At 35.7% G+C, this 18,600-nt stretch overlaps 1 protein-coding gene across 7 annotated transcripts in view; it reads left to right on the top strand.

Annotated features, from left to right (window-relative positions):
• CUL5 (cullin 5) overlaps positions 1-18,600 on the top strand; it is a 33,762-nt gene that overhangs the window by 12,500 nt on the left and 2,662 nt on the right. For 3 of the 7 annotated variants that reach the window (XM_075140041.1, XM_075140042.1, XM_075140040.1), the window contains exons 5-19: positions 1,712-1,853; positions 2,939-3,084; positions 3,161-3,241; positions 4,441-4,534; positions 7,912-8,042; positions 8,811-8,918; positions 9,525-9,589; positions 11,749-11,881; positions 12,411-12,542; positions 13,192-13,315; positions 14,060-14,235; positions 14,354-14,515; positions 15,218-15,336; positions 16,643-16,766; positions 17,574-18,557. In XM_075140041.1, coding sequence (XP_074996142.1) covers positions 1,712-1,853; positions 2,939-3,084; positions 3,161-3,241; positions 4,441-4,534; positions 7,912-8,042; positions 8,811-8,918; positions 9,525-9,589; positions 11,749-11,881; positions 12,411-12,542; positions 13,192-13,315; positions 14,060-14,235; positions 14,354-14,515; positions 15,218-15,336; positions 16,643-16,766; positions 17,574-17,768 — 1,932 coding nt within the window. In that variant the 3' untranslated portion in view covers positions 17,769-18,557. The remainder of the gene's footprint in view (positions 1-1,711; positions 1,854-2,938; positions 3,085-3,160; positions 3,242-4,440; positions 4,535-7,911; positions 8,043-8,810; positions 8,919-9,524; positions 9,590-11,748; positions 11,882-12,410; positions 12,543-13,191; positions 13,316-14,059; positions 14,236-14,353; positions 14,516-15,217; positions 15,337-16,642; positions 16,767-17,573; positions 18,558-18,600) is intronic. The other 4 variants (XM_075140046.1, XM_075140043.1, XM_075140044.1 and 1 more) reach the window with 4 other exon arrangements.

Below are 18,600 nucleotides of genomic sequence, written 5' to 3'. Positions count from 1 at the left end.
TAAAAACCGCCTTGTGAAAACTTTTCCCATGCTTGAGAAGTTCTTCATATAGTCACCCAAAATGATACGTGTGTTTTCCTTCAAATATCTCCATAAAACTTCCTTATCCATAATGTCTAAAAGCAGTTTGACCGTGATAAAGCTGTTAATGTGCCTGCCAGGTTGTTTGACATTATCTCACTGTTTTCTTCTCCATTTTTCACTCGTTTCACCTCTTGTAAACCAATTCTGTAATTGTACAGTGCAACCATAATGTGCATATCAGTAATGTTAAAATAATGAAAAAAGTAATTGAGGAAGCATAATCAAATAAAGCTTTGCTTTGGAATGTTCCAATGTTTTGAACAATAGTTCCCTTCTAACACATATGACTTCAGTGTCAGAAATAGAAATTTAGCTGAAATTGAGAGACAGTTATGGAGAAATTAAGAATAAAGGATGGTAAACTTAACTCTCCTGAAAGCATATCTGACTTTCATTAGGTGCTTGCTGTGTTAAAATCTAAAAGCAAGAATGGAATAAGACCATCTATCTTTACTATTAACTTTGCCATACAACTGTGTCAAGTCGTCCTAAGCTCATTTTTAGTAAGCTTATTCACAATCATGAGGTAAAGTTTCAATTGGTAAATTTTACGATTCCAACCTGCTTTCCACTCCAGTGCAGACTGGCAGTTGGCATGCTTAAATTACATTCATAGCAGTTACTACCAAGTTTGAAGATATTGCAAGTTTGAGCTTTCTTCTAAAGCAACGAAATGGCATGAGTTGGAGAGAAAAAATAAAAATTATCTTTTAAGCTTTGGCATAATCTCATTAGGTATTCAGTGGCCTATAGAAAGAACCAGATCTACTGTCTAAGGGCAAAAAAAAATGACCATGGTAACTTGAATTCTAAAACAAATTAAAATCTTTAACAAACATGTAGCACGCTTTGAGTATTTACTACTGAACAGCTGGTGGAACTTAGGTGGACATAAGTATGGCCTGGCCTGCCAGTAAGCTTTTCATGTTGTTCAGCTGCAGCACATAGGGTCTGTTAATGAGGTCTAATGCAACACATTTGCAGCAGTGCCAGTAGCAATCAGCAAAAAAAAAGATAAAAATCACACAATGGAATATGAAGGGACCCTTTGAGTGATGAGGATTTTGTTAGGAACCTCCATAACTAATTTTAAAACTTTGCAGTTCTTAGATGAGGTTTGGAGTTTTTATAAATTACATATGCATTACTTGCATATTGAACTTTCATGTTAGATAAATCCAACACCATCAGGTTTTTTTCTTTACATAACTGTGGTGTTAATTGAATTTTTGGTTTTGTTTAAGACTGAGCCTGCCAAATAGTGAACTATATTTAGATGTTTGGCTCAAAAGTACCCCCTGATATTGCAACTCCTGACACATGGAAAAGTTACTTGACTGATTACTGAGAACTGCAGAAATAATACAGAATTATGGAATTAATACCTGAATGAAATACTGCTTCCCCTAGCTGTCCAGTTACATAAAGTAAGCTTAGAATGTAAGCTGAATATTATTTCTATAACAAGTTCAGAGCAAGGTCAAGTTCTAAGGTAGTTGAACTGCTGTATATAACCTGAAAATTATAAGTTGCTTGATTTCTGTTTCTGATCTCTTGTATTTTGCACAAACTTAGGTCTGCGTGTACCTTTCTGACAGGATATTTTTTTTTTCTTCCTGATGCACAGCTCATGCTAGATACGTGGAATGAATCCATATTTTCAAATATAAAAAATAGACTTCAGGATAGTGCAATGAAGCTAGTTCATGCTGAAAGACTAGGAGAAGCTTTCGACTCTCAGCTTGTTATTGGAGTTCGAGAATCATATGGTATGTGTTGCACAGACCAATCTCTGTTGCCTCCTCACTTTAATAAATGAATTTTCATCATACAAAGTTGACAGTTACGGTGGTAGGGTTGGAATTATTATCTCAGCATTTTATATTGATTTTGTTGTTGTTGTTGATATGTGATACCAATTAAGTTCTGTTTAAAATCTTTAACTTCTAAGTGATTTAGCTACCTATCAGTTACTGCAAAATCAGTGTTTTCAAAGAGCAAACTACTTTTTGACCTTTTAGGGTTGCAGATATAACCTTATGTCTGTGCTCCTTTCCATACTGTTTCTGATTGTTCAGACAGTTTGAAGAAGAAATGCTGAACATGCTGCATCTAAGACTCCCAGTCTTTTTCTTCTTTGCAAAACAGATTGGTGGGTCTGAAACTTCTTATGACATTTCACCATTGCCTGCCTCTTCTTCAAAGCTCTGCAAGCCTGTTGAATTTAACTTGTGGCTAATACTCTTTCAGATGGCTTTATAGATGTCCAATTCTAATTTTTTTTTAAAGCATATTCCATTTAAGGACTTTATTTATTTCTCTGTAACAGTTGAGAGGAAGGTGGAATCTTTTTTCCAAATAGTGCAAAGCACTGCTGAGTAGCAGGAAGCTCACTGTCTCCTTTCTTGTAAAACAGAAAAAACCCAATGCAAAAAAAAAATGTCTAAAGTGAAGACATTGGAATTCGAAGAACAGTGTCTAAGAAAAGCTGTTTGCTCAGTCAGGCGGAGAAGTTTTCACTTTATTAGGCATTATGCTGAGCTTTTTTTTTCTTTTTTTCTCTTTTTTTTTTTTCTTTCCAATTTTGCAGTTGTACGTGTATTTCTGGTTACCATGTTTGAATGTCGAAAATGCTGGAGATGAGTACGCAGTTCTTTCCAGTTCCTTATAGTTAATCTAACTGTTTTTGGAGCAAAGATGGACAATTTTAGGGATCAGAGTGCATTTACAGGATACTTCAAATTGTTCAATGCAACCTTTTAATACAAGACTCGCTTTAATGAGAGAGATTTGCTTATTATTAGCCACATAAGTTTCCAAGACTTGAGAGTAAGTTTGGGCTTTCTTTTTGCAGTTAACCTTTGTTCTAATCCTGAAGATAAGCTTCAGATATATCGGGATAACTTTGAAAAGGCCTATTTGGATTCAACAGAGAGATTTTATAGAACACAGGCTCCTTCTTATTTACAACAAAATGGTGTACAGAATTATATGAAATATGTAAGTAAAAATTATGTTGTAACTTTGTTCTGAAAGTGTTAGTACTTAAAATGATTGCTGTTCTACTTTCGCACAGGCAGATGCTAAACTAAAAGAAGAAGAGAAAAGAGCACTACGATATTTAGAGACAAGGCGTGAATGTAACTCTGTAGAAGCAGTAAGTATAATGTGTAGAAAAATTGATGTATTTTATATTTATATAATACTACTACATTGCAGGTTTGATTTTTGTGTGTGTTATTTGGTAGCAGTAGGTTGATATGAAACTGTTGATTTTATGGTTTTTAATCATCCCATTATATTTTTTCTTGCAAAAATCTGTATTACTTTCCAGTCTGGCAATTTACAATTTCTATGGATGTTTTAATAGTAAATGTAAATCAAAAGTTCAGATTGAAGGGCAGGTTTTTACTCAAGTTGATTTTTATTCTTCCATTTTTAGTCAGGTATGATTTTTTTTTTTTCCTATGCTTAATGATGAGAATGATGTTTGAAAATAAGCTGGCCAATCTAGTAGGTGGAGGGTTTCTCGGTGCTCATTTAGAATACCTGAAAGACTTATTGTTCATTGCAATTAAAATGAGCAATAGAAATTTCATTAAAACTGTTCTAGATTTCCTCTTAGGCTGAAATATGACCATTTAATATAAAGGATGGTTTTTTCGGTTTTTCCTTCTCCCCCTTGACCAGTATTTTACACAGTTCAGATTCTGGAGGAAGATTTAACTCCAATGAATAGTTCATAATTGTCTGTGTTGAAATTACTTCAGGAAACAGATTATTTTAAATAAATGCCTTTTAAATCTGAATTTTCTGCAGTGGATCAAAATGTATTTTATGTCTTTTGTTAGGTTGTAAGTTGCTCATTTTGCACAGCTATAAATTGTAACCTGTATCAAAACCCATAACAAAAGAGAGATGGTCGTGACACGTACAAGCAGTTTCTGTTCTAGATCTAGCCATACTGTCCTGTTCAAGCCAACCAGCCTGGTCCAAATAGGGTATGCTGGAATGAGAACTATTCTTAGCTCTTAGATGTATACTTGGAAACTAAGTAGGGTAGTTGGTGTTCCAAAAGTGATGGCTCCCTTGAGAGAAAAGAGGCGACAGAAACATTAAGCTCATTACTGGTTTGGAAGAGAGTTTACCACGTTTACTAACCTACACATTTTTAAGAAATATGGTTTCCTGTACAGATTTTATTCAAACTACACAAACTTTTATGAATCAGTGGATGAATTAATTACCAACAGTTGTTGAGAAAGGCTAGATTTTGTGTCATGGCAAACTTGAGACAGATCAGACTTTGGTGTTCAGATGGCTAAATGAGCTAATTCTGTGTTTAATATATTTCAGCTAATGGAGTGCTGCGTCAATGCTCTGGTGACATCTTTTAAAGAGACTATTTTAGCTGAATGCCAAGGCATGATCAAACGAAATGAAACAGAAAGTAAGTGAAGCTTCAAGAATAGTGCAGGATGAACTCAGCATCAACTGCATAAAAATAGATTTCTTTGTAGATATATCAAATTACTGTTCTTAATAGATGGTGGCAGTGTTTCATAGATAAAATATTACTGCATGTGGGCAATTTTATCACACACAAAATGACCATCATTGGTTAGTATTTTTTAATACTGCTTCCGAAATCTGTATGTACAATACCGTAATTTGAATGACTGGGTAGCTCTCATCTTACTTGAAAGAAAAGAATATTTTGTGCTCTGTTTTCTTTATTTTTCCTACAACTTATTTTCGTTGTGTTGACCAATTCTGGTAAAGGTTGCATGTGTCTTATTTTCTATTTGAATAGTTCAGATACAAACACTCCCCCTTCATTCCACCCTCACTTCCCCCTGGAAAAAAGTGAAGCATCTCTTTACAAAGTTGTTTTTCTGAAAAGTAGGGAGAAATTTTTCTTATTCTGATTATTAGTGCAGGACCAATAGGCCAATGAACAAATTCTCTGCAAGTTTTTTATCTGGTTTTATAGCCAGTATGTCACCGTGAGTATCGAATGTTAGCTCTGCGTGCCTTTTTAAAGTTTTCAAAAATTTTTTTTAATTCTGCTGACATAAATTGAGAGGTTAGTGTGATTCAGAAGCCTTGTGTTGGTCCTGTATGATAAACCAAAGTAGGTAAGTCATTAAAATGTCATAATTCAAGTAGGGAATTTGAAAAAAATAAAAGCTGAAATCACAGGTTAATTATTTTTTTTGAAGTCTCAGTATCCTGAAGCCAAGGAATATTTACTAATGTCTATATGAAGTTTTCATTTCTATGCAAATGTGAAAACTGTTTTATGACTTAGAACAGTGTAGAAAATACTCACTTCTAAAGCTGGCATTTCAGAAAATATTTGACCTTGAAACTATGTCATACTGATCTGTTCATCTGCATGATGAACTGGCAGTTCAGCAGCATAATTTCTGGCAGTAGTCCAGAGCTAAATCTAGAAAGCCACCAGACTTCTTATGAGTATATATTACAGCCTTTGGGAGAATCCAGGAGGCTTATTTAAATGCAGAGCTTCAGAAGGGTTCCATCTATAGCATCCAAAGCATCTTTCATTAGAAACTTGTTGAAGTATTCACACAGTCTCCTTCCTTGTGGCTGCGTCTGTCCTGTGATAACTGCTTGGTTGCAAAATACTTCCATTTAATATATAAGAACTCGAGATCTCTTTCAAATCTTTTTTTTCCCTCCCCCCTGCTAGACTTACCTATGCTGTTTAAAATGTTTTAATGAAGGATGCAGGTGCAGATGATTAAAAATTTATTTTCAGACTGGAGCTATACATAGTAATATATACATCTGATAGTATCCTCTGCTGTACTTCGCTTATGCATGTCTCTTTCTGATATTATTCACCCCAAAGAATTTCATTATGTTATCTTTATTAAACAGTATCTGACAAAAAAGGGCTGGGTTTTTTGGCTATAAGCTGGGCACTACTGTAAAATACTCTATTACATTAAGTACTTAATATTTACATGCTGTGCAAAGGAAGAAAGGCATAATGTTTTCCAACTAAAAACTATCAAAGATGTCATAACTTGCAAACGCTCTTCAGAATTGGCTTAATGTGTTTTTGTTTGCTTACTGTATTGGGGATCGGAGGCCTAAATTTTATTCTTGAAATACTTCATAACAGAAATAAAAAGTAAACTTGGCTTTTGTGAATATAAAATGAAAACAGAACTTGTTTAAGTGCCTCAAGAACTACAATAAGGATTTCTTTGTCTTTCAGTGTCATAACATGTTTTGAGAGAAGTTGCAGTGAAATGTTCCTTTTGGTTTTGGTTACTTTGAAATCTCTTTGAAGAATCTGGTTTTTTTGGGTTCCTACAGTTTTAGGGATGCACCTGAAGTCTTCCTTTACCAGGTTTATTAGGAGAAACCACTGTAATTTTTTTTTCTTGAATTACTCATGCCATCACTAGGTTACAGAAACAGCTGTAGAACTCTTTAATTTTGTTTCCTTTTTTCTGCCATCTCTTCCTCCCTCTCACCCTGTTTTAAAGTAAAATGAAAAGATCCAGTAAAAGTTGAGTGAGCTTTTTGGACTTGCCCTATGTAAAACAGTGCTTCCATCACTTACAGTATATCTAAATTGCACTGAGAATACCTCTGACTCCATTTTTTTCTGGTTCCTGAAATCCCATCGTTTAGCCCATTGTGAGTTGTCTGTAGTAGCATTGCAAGTTCTTGTTGAAGGTTGTTCGTAGTTTCCATTCTTTAATTTGCATTGTTATGTTCTGAAAGGACTTTTTTCTTCTCTGCGCATTGCTTTTCTATTTGGTTCTGCAACAGTTGTTAGGATACAGAAGTTGATAACATATATTTCATCCTCAGTGGTGACAGGACCTTGGTGTTGCTGACAGACGTATTGCAGAGAAGAAAACAAAGACAGGGCCTCTGGCTTTTGTCCCCTTTCATAGTAGATCTAGCATTGAGGAACTAAGTGCATCTATCAATTTTTTTTCTATCAAAAAAAGAATCAGAGTCCATGATCAGTTTGTTCTACTTCATTAAACAGAGTCCTTTGCTGTGTTTAGTTCAAACCTCTGTGGTCTCTTTAAAACAATCTGGTGGCCTTAATCCAGGTGTTCCTTTGTGGACAGCTTTGTCGAGATGATTATTCATGTTTCAGTACCCCCCCTTTTTTTTTTTTTTTTTAGCAGTGTTGAAATACCTTCACAAAAAGTAGACAAATAAACATATCGGTTCTTAAAGTTTTTGAAGTGGTAACTTTCAGAAAAACTAAATAAACTCTTTGGGAAGACAGAAAGGAAAAAATACTGTTTACCTTAGTCAGCTTTGGTTACTTTAGAATTTGGCATGCTTTTAATTAAAACAAAACATTGTAGATGATATTGGAAGATACACAAAGACAGCTCTGTTTGGCTTTAATTTAAAAAAAAAAAGTATCTTGAATCCATACAACTTCCTGCATAAACTCCTGTAGGCTTCCAACTGAAATTGGAATCCCATTTTTGCCAGGGATTTTAAGGCAGTTGTACTGAGAACCTGGACTTAATCCAAATTGCCATTGACTTTAGGGGGTTTTATTCAAGCTTGTGATTTTATACACATAAGCAAGTATTACGTTGCAGTAAATATCTCTTTTTGCCTTCAGAAGAATCTCCTTGTGGGACCAGAATTAGAACAGTATTCAAAACATCTATCCTTTTAAGTGATGAACTGGATTATCTGTTCTTTACATATTCAGCATTCCATTGAGATATCCCTAGCAGAAATGCAGTATATTTGTTTTTTATACAGGTCTTTGACTGGTGGCGCTTTATCAGTATTTGTATCTTTCAGAGTTGCATTTAATGTTTTCACTGATGGATAAAGTTCCGAATGGCATAGAGCCTATGCTAAAAGACTTGGAAGAACATATTGTTAGTGCTGGACTTGCAGATATGGTAGCAGCTGCTGAAACTATTACTACTGTAAGTGTATTGTTTTTTAATAAAATAACAACGAAAAAACAACCTTGCAGAAGTTAAATACTCCCTAGTTGTGGGACATACATGTGAATGGAAATAATTTTGAAGATTTTATATTTAAACATCAAATTTTGATCCACTGAAAGTTTTAAATGTCTTTAGAATAATTTTTTATTCCTTACGTTTTCAGTTGTAGCTTTAAAACGTGAATCCAATTTGCAGTAAAGAAAAGATTAGAAATTAAGTGCCTGGGATATTTATACGGTAGGATTGTGTTAGAATCTTAATTAAAAAGGCATAATCAATTTTTTCAGAATTCTAACTTCCTAGTGAAATTTGAAATTTGCTTTCAATCTAAGAATGGTTGTTCAGTGTGGAAATTAAAACTTTTTTCCCCCACTGTTCTTTTTCAGCTTTTTATCATCTTTTTCTCTGGGTCTAGGAGGCCTGAGTATCTGCAGCAATTAGGATGTGCCTCTTATTGGTCCTTGAAAACTTTTTTTTTTATTACAGAATATTTGAAAGTTTTTTTTTTTTAATATGTGTGTGTGTATATATGTTTGTATATTGGAAATACTATCCTGAAAGTCTTGTGTTGAGGCTTACATGCTGTAGAGCTCTTCAGTGTAGAGAATAAAGATAAAATGCTCATTCATAGTATGCAGGCTTGAGGATACTACATTATTACGGATTAGGGAATTACATGAAAGCTCACACTGAATTCTGTGGAGCCTTGGTTTTTTATTTGATTTTTTGCCTCTTTAACTTTAGGATTCTGAGAAATACGTAGAGCAATTGCTCACGCTATTTAATCGATTTAGTAAGTTGGTTAAAGAAGCTTTTCAAGATGATCCAAGATTTCTTACTGCAAGAGATAAGGTATGTGTTTCTGTTGATCCGTTGTTTTCAGTTTAAGAATTGTTGTAATTCATATTATGACGTCTCTGAAATCTTTGTGCCCATTCACTGTTAAATCTAGAAGCTGCTCATACTCTAGTAAATACGCAGACTAAAATATTGATGAAACTTACTACCAACTGATTAGCTTTTAATTTGTGTTGTAGTCATGCATAAAGTTGCATTTGTGTTCAGCTTTTTAATGTTATAGAGCACATCAGAAGATGATCTTTGTGTTAAGCACCTTAACGTCTGATTCAGCAATATACTTATGTTTAAATGTATTACATATTTGGGTGTAGTATCATGAAGATATGCAACCTGCTCTATGCAATCCCTTCCTAAGTTGTTGTTTAGAGGAAAGTAGTATGTTAATGGAAAAGAGGAAAATGCAAAACATCAGTTAATGGGAGATTGAGTCATAGGATTTGAACTCTCATATTGAAAATCAAATCTGCAAACTTTGGGCTAATAAAAAAAATTGGATTAATTTCATGTTACAGTAATATAAAAAGAGAGATAAACCTTTGTGATTCATATGTTAAAGAGAGAAATTGAGTGAAGCACTAATAATCTGTAATTTTTCAGGCGTACAAAGCAGTTGTGAATGATGCTACAATATTTAAACTTGAATTGCCATTGAAGCAAAAGGGGTAAGCCGTATAGAATTTATATGAATCAAGGTTTTTAAATTGTTAAAGATTGAGCTTCTCTTTTAAAGTATCTTTTTGTGTTCTTTGCATTATGGAATTTCAGATTGCTTATCAACCTCTGGTGGGACACTCTTCACATGGCAGTGGATCAGTGAATAACAGCTTGTTTAAACTCAAATTTATTTGTAGTAATTGGGGATCTATTCTTTTATAGTAGAATAGTGAGTCAATTTGTTAGCTGAATTTAATAATACCTTCCTGCGTTATTAATTCCAAAAACCTGAGTTGTATAACTCTGCCGCAACTTCAGTAAAAGTCCTGGGGAAAACTGAGGCAGTAATCTTTATGGGAATAACTGTGGCTGATTAAGGTGTAACCATCCACAAGCTGTTTACCACCTCCTCTTGTGCCAGCTGTGAGTGTGACCTGTCTGGGTGTTACATTTTTGTTTCAGTGCAGGATTAACCAGATTAGTTTAAACAATTTCCAGTAGATTAAGCAGACCTGTGTGACTCAAGAAGAAAAACCATGCTTACAGTAGCCACTCTACTAACTCAGCCAAGAGAAGGTAGCAGTCAGTTAATTGATCGTTAACATTTAACACGTGATGTGCTACTTGAGTAGGAATCTGTATATATTTAGGTGGTTGGGATTGTTTATATATAATTTGTAGTCTGATTTACTATGGAAACAAAGCTTATGTAGCTGGGCTGCCAGCTTGCCTTTCCAATTACTTCTAGTTAGGGGTGGATGGGTATAAATATCTGTTCAGCATTCTGGTTTGTTTGGTTTTGGACTAATGGTAAGCCTGGACAGCCTTGCTGGTTTTATGTTGTTGGAGGAACACCTACACAAAAGACTGGATCCCTGCTTTGTATACTTTGTATAGATGTAGGCAAGGTAGAGGAGTTTTCTAGGTCTCTGCTAATGTTTTCATTTCCCCTGGGAGCATCCCAATCAATACCTCATTCAAACTGTGTTTCACTCCTAAAGCTAAACCTGCCTAGTGATTTCTTAGAAACCACCATGATGGCGATGGTCTTCTGTTCAGTGTTCTTCTTCCCAAGCTCTTTCAAGTTGTCTACGTATGCAGCCTGGTTTAAGTAAAATGAAACTTCATCCTGCTTAACTTGTGCCATTAAATTCAGCCTGAGAACATGGGATTTGGTTCAATTTTTCACTGCTGTCAGGATCTTGAAGACTCCTGTTCAGAAATACCTGGGAACACATTGATTAAGTAAGGGTTCTGTCTTGTAATAACCAAAAGACTAGTGGTCTGCTTTTACTCCAAATGGTCTTTAGGAGGGCAGAAGAGACTAGCCTGCGAGCTGCTTCATGAATTAAAAAGGACAAGTTGTCTGAACAGAGTTTTAGCACTGTCTGCACTAGTTGATGAGAAGGTGAGAGAATGAGCAAGAACACTGGATTCCTGAGAATCCCCACAGCTTGTTACCTGCTATCTTACTCGCTGCCTTTGTTTTGGGCCCTTGAGACCAGCAATCAATTTGGTGCCATCTGACTCTAGAAATAGGGTTTGGTCCTTGGCACTATTTTATTCACCAGTTTAGACACAGGTTCGGAACGCGACCTTGTGCTTGCATGCTTTTGGAGAACCACAGTCTGTCTACTGTAGCATCTTCTTGTTCAACTTTAATCTGCTTTTAATTCCAAGCTGTTTATACCTGTTATAAAATAATTTTAATGTGTTACTATGCGACAGATGTGTCAGGTTTTGCAGTCTGTGAAATGCAGTGCAGGAGGCTGTTCTTGAAACTTTCATTAGAGCATACTGACAAGATGAGTGAAATGTTTCATGCAGCAGTTGTTAATTCCTTACTGGAATACTTACTGCCATGCAACATTTAGTTGTTTCAAACTGTAGTTTGAACGTAATCTTTCATTGTTAGAGTTCTAAAATTAAAAGCAGTTGGAATGATCAACTGTAGAAGCTGCCTGAAAATGTTTGGTAGTATTTATTCTTTCAAGAAGAAAAGTGAGTTATCCCTAATTTTTTATTAGTTTAACAAGGGTATGAATTCTCCACCAGGATCCTTGCCAAGGGGATCAGGAAAGAGTGGTCTGTCTTGTTAACTGTGTGACTACTCCAGAATAGTAGGATTCTATACGGTTTGAAGATACGTTGTTCTTCTTTTATTTAGTGTTGGACTGAAAACACAGCCTGAATCCAAATGCCCTGAGCTTCTTGCTAATTACTGTGACATGTTGCTAAGAAAAACACCACTAAGCAAAAAACTAACCTCTGAAGAAATTGAAGCAAAGCTTAAAGAAGTGGTATGTTTTTGCTTTCTACTTCTCGATTATTCTGAAGAATGAATTTGTTTGTTTTATTTCCTTATGTGGGTCGAGGCCTTGATCTTCAAAAACAGTTATGCAAGGTGTAATAATAGAGAAAAGAGTTTATTATGTCAAGTGTGTGTGTGTTTAAATCTTGTAAACCATGCAGTGTTTCATGTCTGTGTCAGTTCACAAAATTAGTATGCAAATTAATGCCTATATCAGACTATAATGTATTACAGTAACTAATGTTAGTCTAGAAAATAATACAGGAGACTTTTACATACCGGTGTCAATGTCTTTTCTGATTTAAGAGAAGATTCTTGATGGTTGACAAAGAAATTGAAGGTGCAATATTATGAAAGATTCATAGCTGATGCCTGTGATAGTATTAACATGGTTGCTCTTAAGGCAATGTAAAGTAGCCTTTTTCTACCTCATAGTCTAGAGTGGCATTAGATCAGCATTCAAAGACTTGTCTGATTGACAATGCAAATAAAAATATTAAAATCTACTTTTTTGACAGCTTTTGGTACTTAAATACGTACAGAATAAAGATGTTTTCATGCGATACCACAAAGCTCACTTAACAAGACGCCTGATATTAGATATATCAGCTGATAGTGAAATTGAGGAGAATATGGTGGAATGGCTCAGAGTAAGTAGCCTGACATCTTTCTTTGTTTGGTTATGCCTCTTGCTTGTGGTATGTATTCCCACTCTTAAATTTAGATATCCTTCTTGCTTAGGTGAGTTCTATCTTAAATTGCAGGCCACTCAGGACATCTTATACTTCAATTTTATTGCAATACTTTGTGCAAATAAAACAGTTTAGCTCTTTTCTAAGAGAAATGTTGATCCTAATAGTGGCAGTGATAGATTGTAAAATATTTCACATATGATTATCTGAAGGCTTCATATATTCCATATGCAAATGAGCAAAATGCAGTGTACTAGTTGTTTAGGTATGTAAATAATTTGACATGTGTTCTAATTGTGAAATTTTATGTAGATTGGAATATTATTTGCATGCCTTAAACATCCTTCAAATCTCAGAACTCATTGATTCCTTAATGCATGCATGTGTTCTTCAGCACCTGGATTTCTTTAAAAGAATCATCATATGCCCTTAAGGGATAACTATTTATGATCCATGCAAAAAACCTTTATATTGCATTGCGGATTAACTGTTATTGTAAAGTGATGATACCTGTGCTCTTCATTTTTTTGAGTTTATTATTTTAAAAATAAAGCTTTTTGTTCATAGTTATCTGTGTCATGGTTTAGTGTTGTGTCTGTTTATACAGGAAGTAGGAATGCCAGCAGACTATGTAAACAAGCTGGCTAGAATGTTCCAGGATATCAAAGTGTCTGAAGACTTGAACCAGGCCTTCAAAGAAATGCACAAAAATAATAAACTTGCTTTACCAGGTATTGTTTTCAAATTATTTGCTATTTTTCATTTCTCTTAGTGAAAAATAATTCTGTTGAATCTTGAGTTAAAAATTATATCAGCTGCAGGTTGAACGTAGCCTTCAGGGCATTGTTACCGCTAGATTGGAAGTGTCTGTAGACTCTACTTTCTCTTACAGTTGACACTGGAGCTTTATCATTCTGTAAGTTATTGTGGGTTTTCATCATAAGCAATCTTGTAGATACAGACTCCCTACTCTTGTAGTTAAATTCCAGGCAGGGGCTTGAATTAGTATCAATCAGGTGAATGCCTGAACTACCCCCTTCTTTTATGCCCTCATTCTTCATGAGTGCTTCATGCTGTGCTTCTCCTTCACCTGCCAACAGGAGAGCTGGATGCACGCTATGAAGAGCCCAAATCACATTTCTGAGATTAAATTTCACTGATGAGAGAGACTGAGGAACATCCAGACCTGTTGTTGCTGAAAACCCTTGAGTAGTGCTTACAAGCATCAGCTATAAAGCTGCGTCAGGGCTTAAGGAGCTCTGCAGAGGCAAGCCAAAAAAACAGAGGTTTCAATCAGTGTTGCTGGCAGAAAGCCAGTGATGCATAGAGTACCTTAATGTTTAAATAGGTAGACACCCTGCTACCTTCTGAAAATTCAGTCCTCCATAATTGTATTTCGAGTAGAAACAAAAAAGGCATATTGTTTATCTATCTGTTATACCTGGAGATTCGTATAATCCAATATTGTCTTACAGCTGACTCTGTGAATATTAAAATTTTAAATGCTGGTGCCTGGTCCCGAAGTTCTGAAAAGGTGTTTGTCTCGCTGCCCACGGAATTAGAAGATCTCATCCCAGAAGTCGAAGAATTTTATAAAAAGAATCACAGTGGTAGAAAATTGCACTGGCACCACCTCATGTCCAATGGAATTGTAAGTGTATAGTTTTTGGTGTATCAATCTCAATGACTGTACTTTCTGTGTATTCATAATAGTAAGAAAGCTTGTGATCCAGAAAGGCTTGTAAGTAAAATTGTCACTCTATTCACAGATAACATTTAAGAACGAGGTTGGCCAGTATGACTTGGAGGTGACAACATTTCAGCTAGCTGTGCTGTTTGCGTGGAACCAAAGACCCAGAGAGAAAATCAGCTTTGAAAATCTTAAACTGGCAACCGAACTCCCTGATGCAGAACTTAGGAGGACTTTATGGGTATTTCCCTTTCTCTTGAAACAGATTTCTTCTTGATTTTTATACTCTGAAATACTGGATTAATATTTTTAAAGTACTGTCAGAGAACACTTTGCAACTGAAATGTGAACGCCTTTCTTGCTAATTAATCAGTTGTAATGCTGGCTCCTTGCACTGCTGTTGAGCACACACAGCCTTTACATTAACACATTCTCTCTACCTCATGTTATCTAACTTAAGCTTTTGGAAACAGCAATATCTTTTTGACCATACACTGCCTAAAGCACACACTTAAGATTGTGGTTTTTGGAGTGGGACTGGTCTAATTCTAGGAAATCAGTGGCACCTGATAATTACATGTTGCTTAAAAATAACTTCAGTGTTTGCACTTATCAGATTTTTAATTATTAGCTCAAGAATAAAGAGAGAAATCACGTAAATCAGACTTAACACCACTTCTGTAGCTGTGAGTTCATGCATTTTACTTCTTTGTATGATTTTACTTACTCTAACCCATTTCAGAAGGAGATTTGGTAAACTGTGTCCCCTCTCTGGTTTTATTAGTGTCTTCGTGTTGCCCTCTAGCAGCTTCAGACAAGGCTACATGGTTCCCTCACTACAGTCTGCACAGCAGTGAACTATGTTCTTAAAAAGTAATTGTTTTCATTGAGAAAATCTGGTGTTTTATTTTCATTCTTCCCCCCCCACCCCTTTTCTCTGTAGTCTCTTGTAGCATTTCCAAAGCTGAAACGTCAGGTTTTATTGTATGAACCTCAAGTCAATTCACCCAAAGACTTTACAGAAGGAACCCTCTTCTCGGTGAACCAGGAGTTCAGTTTAATGTAAGATGATGTTTGAAAAGTAAAATAACAATGTACTATTTTATAATTAACGGAATTCACTTTAAGTTAACCTTCATCCTTGAAAGTTTTCAAGATTCAGCTAGACATGTGCTTTGCTGCCCTGTCCTTGCTTAGTTTTAGCAATAGTCATGCTTCGAGTAGGTGGTTGGACTAGATGACCTCCAGCGGCCCCTTCAGACAAATGTTTCTATGATTCCTATTTCTGTGAAATTATATTTCTTAAACACCTAGGGATGAGGTGCAAAATTGGAGGCTTTGCTATCTTCCTGTTACTAATGAGCCAATGAAGTTTCATGTAGGAAGAACAGCATGTAAGCTGAGCACTAGTGCTGTATTGATTATTATGCACACACAGAGTTTCAAAAGCAGAGTGATAAATTAAAAAAGGATGTGAAACTGCTTCATAATATGGTACGCTGTCAAAAGCCGGGATTTTTGGTGTGGCTTTTATCAGAGAGGAGTGTCTATTTCAGTGAGAATTGCAGTGCTCTTTTACTGGTGCTTTGAAATCCTCCAGAGCATAAGATAGTATAAAGAGAGAATATCTAAATGGTATATACTACAATCAGCACGTTTTACTTTGGGTTTTGCCTCTCTCTGTTATCAATGATTATGATTAGAACTGGCTCCTTGCTAGTAACCTCAGATTCTGGGCCTCATTCTCAGTAGCAGCTGGACATTTGGATCTGTGGAGAGAGAGGGAGGTGACGAATCTGCTTCCCTGGGGCTTCGTTTCTTGCCCAGGGCCATGATGTTTGTTCCTGTCATCAGGATCATGAGCTTTGGGAAGTTGTGAGAGGGCATGACAGAAGAGACAGGCTGTACAGAAAGTTTGTGGGTGACCACTGAAGCCATCAGCTTTCTTTGTTACAATAGCTGTTATTTGTCCTTTTTTTATGCTAGACAGATATTTATTTTGATGGAAAATGAACTAGTCCAATTTCCTGAACTTTGTTGTAAAAACTTCCTCTAAACCCTAGTTTTATATAATTGAACTGAAATATATTTTTCTGAAATTTTATTCTTTAAAGTAGTGCTGGTAACTTTTCAACTTTGGACACTGTCAGTTTCAGCTGATGGATTTTTTGTAATGCTAGTATATTGTGCGGAGACGTTGGCATTGAGTTTTGATTTGTCAGCCAGCTATCTCACTGCTGCAGTGCTAATAGCCTATAAAATAACTGATATGTGATGGTACTCCTTGCTGCTGTAATTTAAGTTTAACAGTTATTCCTTAGTTGAAAACATATTTTTTGCTTATTTTCATACAATACAACTTTTTCAGAAAAAACGCTAAAGTTCAGAAAAGGGGCAAGATAAATTTGATTGGTCGATTGCAACTTACTACAGAGAGAATGCGGGAAGAGGAAAATGAAGGAATAGTCCAGCTAAGAATATTACGAACCCAGGCAAGTAAACCGCCAGAAGAATATAAAATTACCCTATTTCTTTTGTTGTATTATCACTACTGCATGCTGTCCACATTTGGATGTTGATGTATGAAATGAATACTTTTGAATCCCATTGGAACTTACTTTTGCTATTTGGCTTAGATCCGTTGTGATTACAGGATTTTGCACGTGTGTTTGTGCACTTGTAGTTATCAGCCTCCTGTTCTGACGTACCAGGTCATTGTTTTTAAAGAGGACAAAGCAGATACTAAGCAAGTGGTGAAGGCATAACTGTGTAGTGGTGGGTGGCAGCAGATGGTAAAGTTGACCGACTTGAGCCACCAATACGATCAAACAGTATTGTTGATCTTGAGATCTCTTTGACTGCTCTGTGTGAAGAGAGTAGAGTAATCGCAGGGATGGGATCACGCTTTAGTAATAGCAGTATGACTTTTTGAGAGGCCTTCTCTTTAGAGGGAAAGTTTAAGAGTACACCTTCGATGTACAAACTGCAGCTTCTTGCTTTGTGGTTGGTTGTCCTTCAGTCAGGTACTCATGCTAAATCTTTGGAGTTAACAGTTCTAAAAAAAAACCTGAATTTTTTGGGGCGTCAGAGATCATTACCTACAATGGAGTCTCAAAAATCCCATCTTACCTTCAAATTGCAGGTCTCTTCTATCAGTCAGATTAGATTCTAGGCCATGCACATTGTGAATTGTACCACCTGACTTAACATCTTGGCCATACTTCCAACAGAAGGATTAATGCCTGGTTGTATTTATGAAATCAGAAATTTTTTTTTTTTTCCCTCTTGTCCCCCACCAGGAGGCTATCATCCAAATAATGAAAATGCGGAAGAAAATTACTAATGCCCAGCTTCAGACTGAACTGGTAGAAATATTGAAAAACATGTTCTTGCCACAAAAGAAAATGATAAAAGAGCAAATTGAATGGCTTATAGAGCACAAATATATCAGAAGAGATGAGTCGGATATCAACACCTTCATATATATGGCATAATTTGAGGACTCTGCAGGATGCTGAGAACATAAATGGAAGGGTGCTTGGACAGACAGCTGCAACAGTTTGTGCTGCAGAAGGACTTGTTTTGACTTTCGTTACGTATTAAAATCCCTGCCTTACCTTACAGAGGACTATATTTTGCCAATCTCATTCAGCTAGCATGATGGCATTCCCTTCATGTTGCACACTTTTAACAGCATGCTGTTTTGTGGGAAACTTGCATTCATGAAGAGCCCATTGTGAACTTTTTAAAGTAGATTTGATTTACACCCACCAGGAAGAATACAGGTTTGGGTTTTTAGATGACCAGTACTTGCACAAGGAAAAAAAACTCAAATATTCATGCACTGAGGAACTGCTATTAGTTTTGTTTTGGGTTTGGTTTTTTTAGGGTTGGGTTTTTTTTGGGTTTTTTTTTTTGGTTTTTTTTAAATGCAACTAGGACTAGAAGTAGCACTTTCACATTTATGTTTTGGATCAACAGAGTAATGTACTGTCCACCTCTGATCCTTTTTATGTAATAACATTTGAGACACACAAACACATGCATCACAACTGATACCTGTTTGTTACAGTTAAAACCTGTTGGCTAGAGCAGTGCTTCAATCTAGTAACTGGATTTTAATAATTGACACATAAGTGATATAAAAGGAATTCCAAGTCATGGGTGATATTTTTCCTTAAGCAAGCGATCATTGTTTTTAAATTGTTTGCTGTAAACAAGTGGATATACATTATTTGTTACCTTATTTGGATGGATGATTTGCCACAATCCTTTTTGAGAAGGTAAAGCTTTCTTGAAAGATACTTCACTCTAAAAGCAGTTTTC

This window comes from Calonectris borealis, chromosome 1 (genome assembly GCF_964195595.1).
Source record: "Calonectris borealis chromosome 1, bCalBor7.hap1.2, whole genome shotgun sequence".
Lineage (NCBI taxonomy): Eukaryota > Metazoa > Chordata > Aves > Procellariiformes > Procellariidae > Calonectris > Calonectris borealis.
This window is presented reverse-complemented; position numbering and strand designations above follow the sequence as displayed.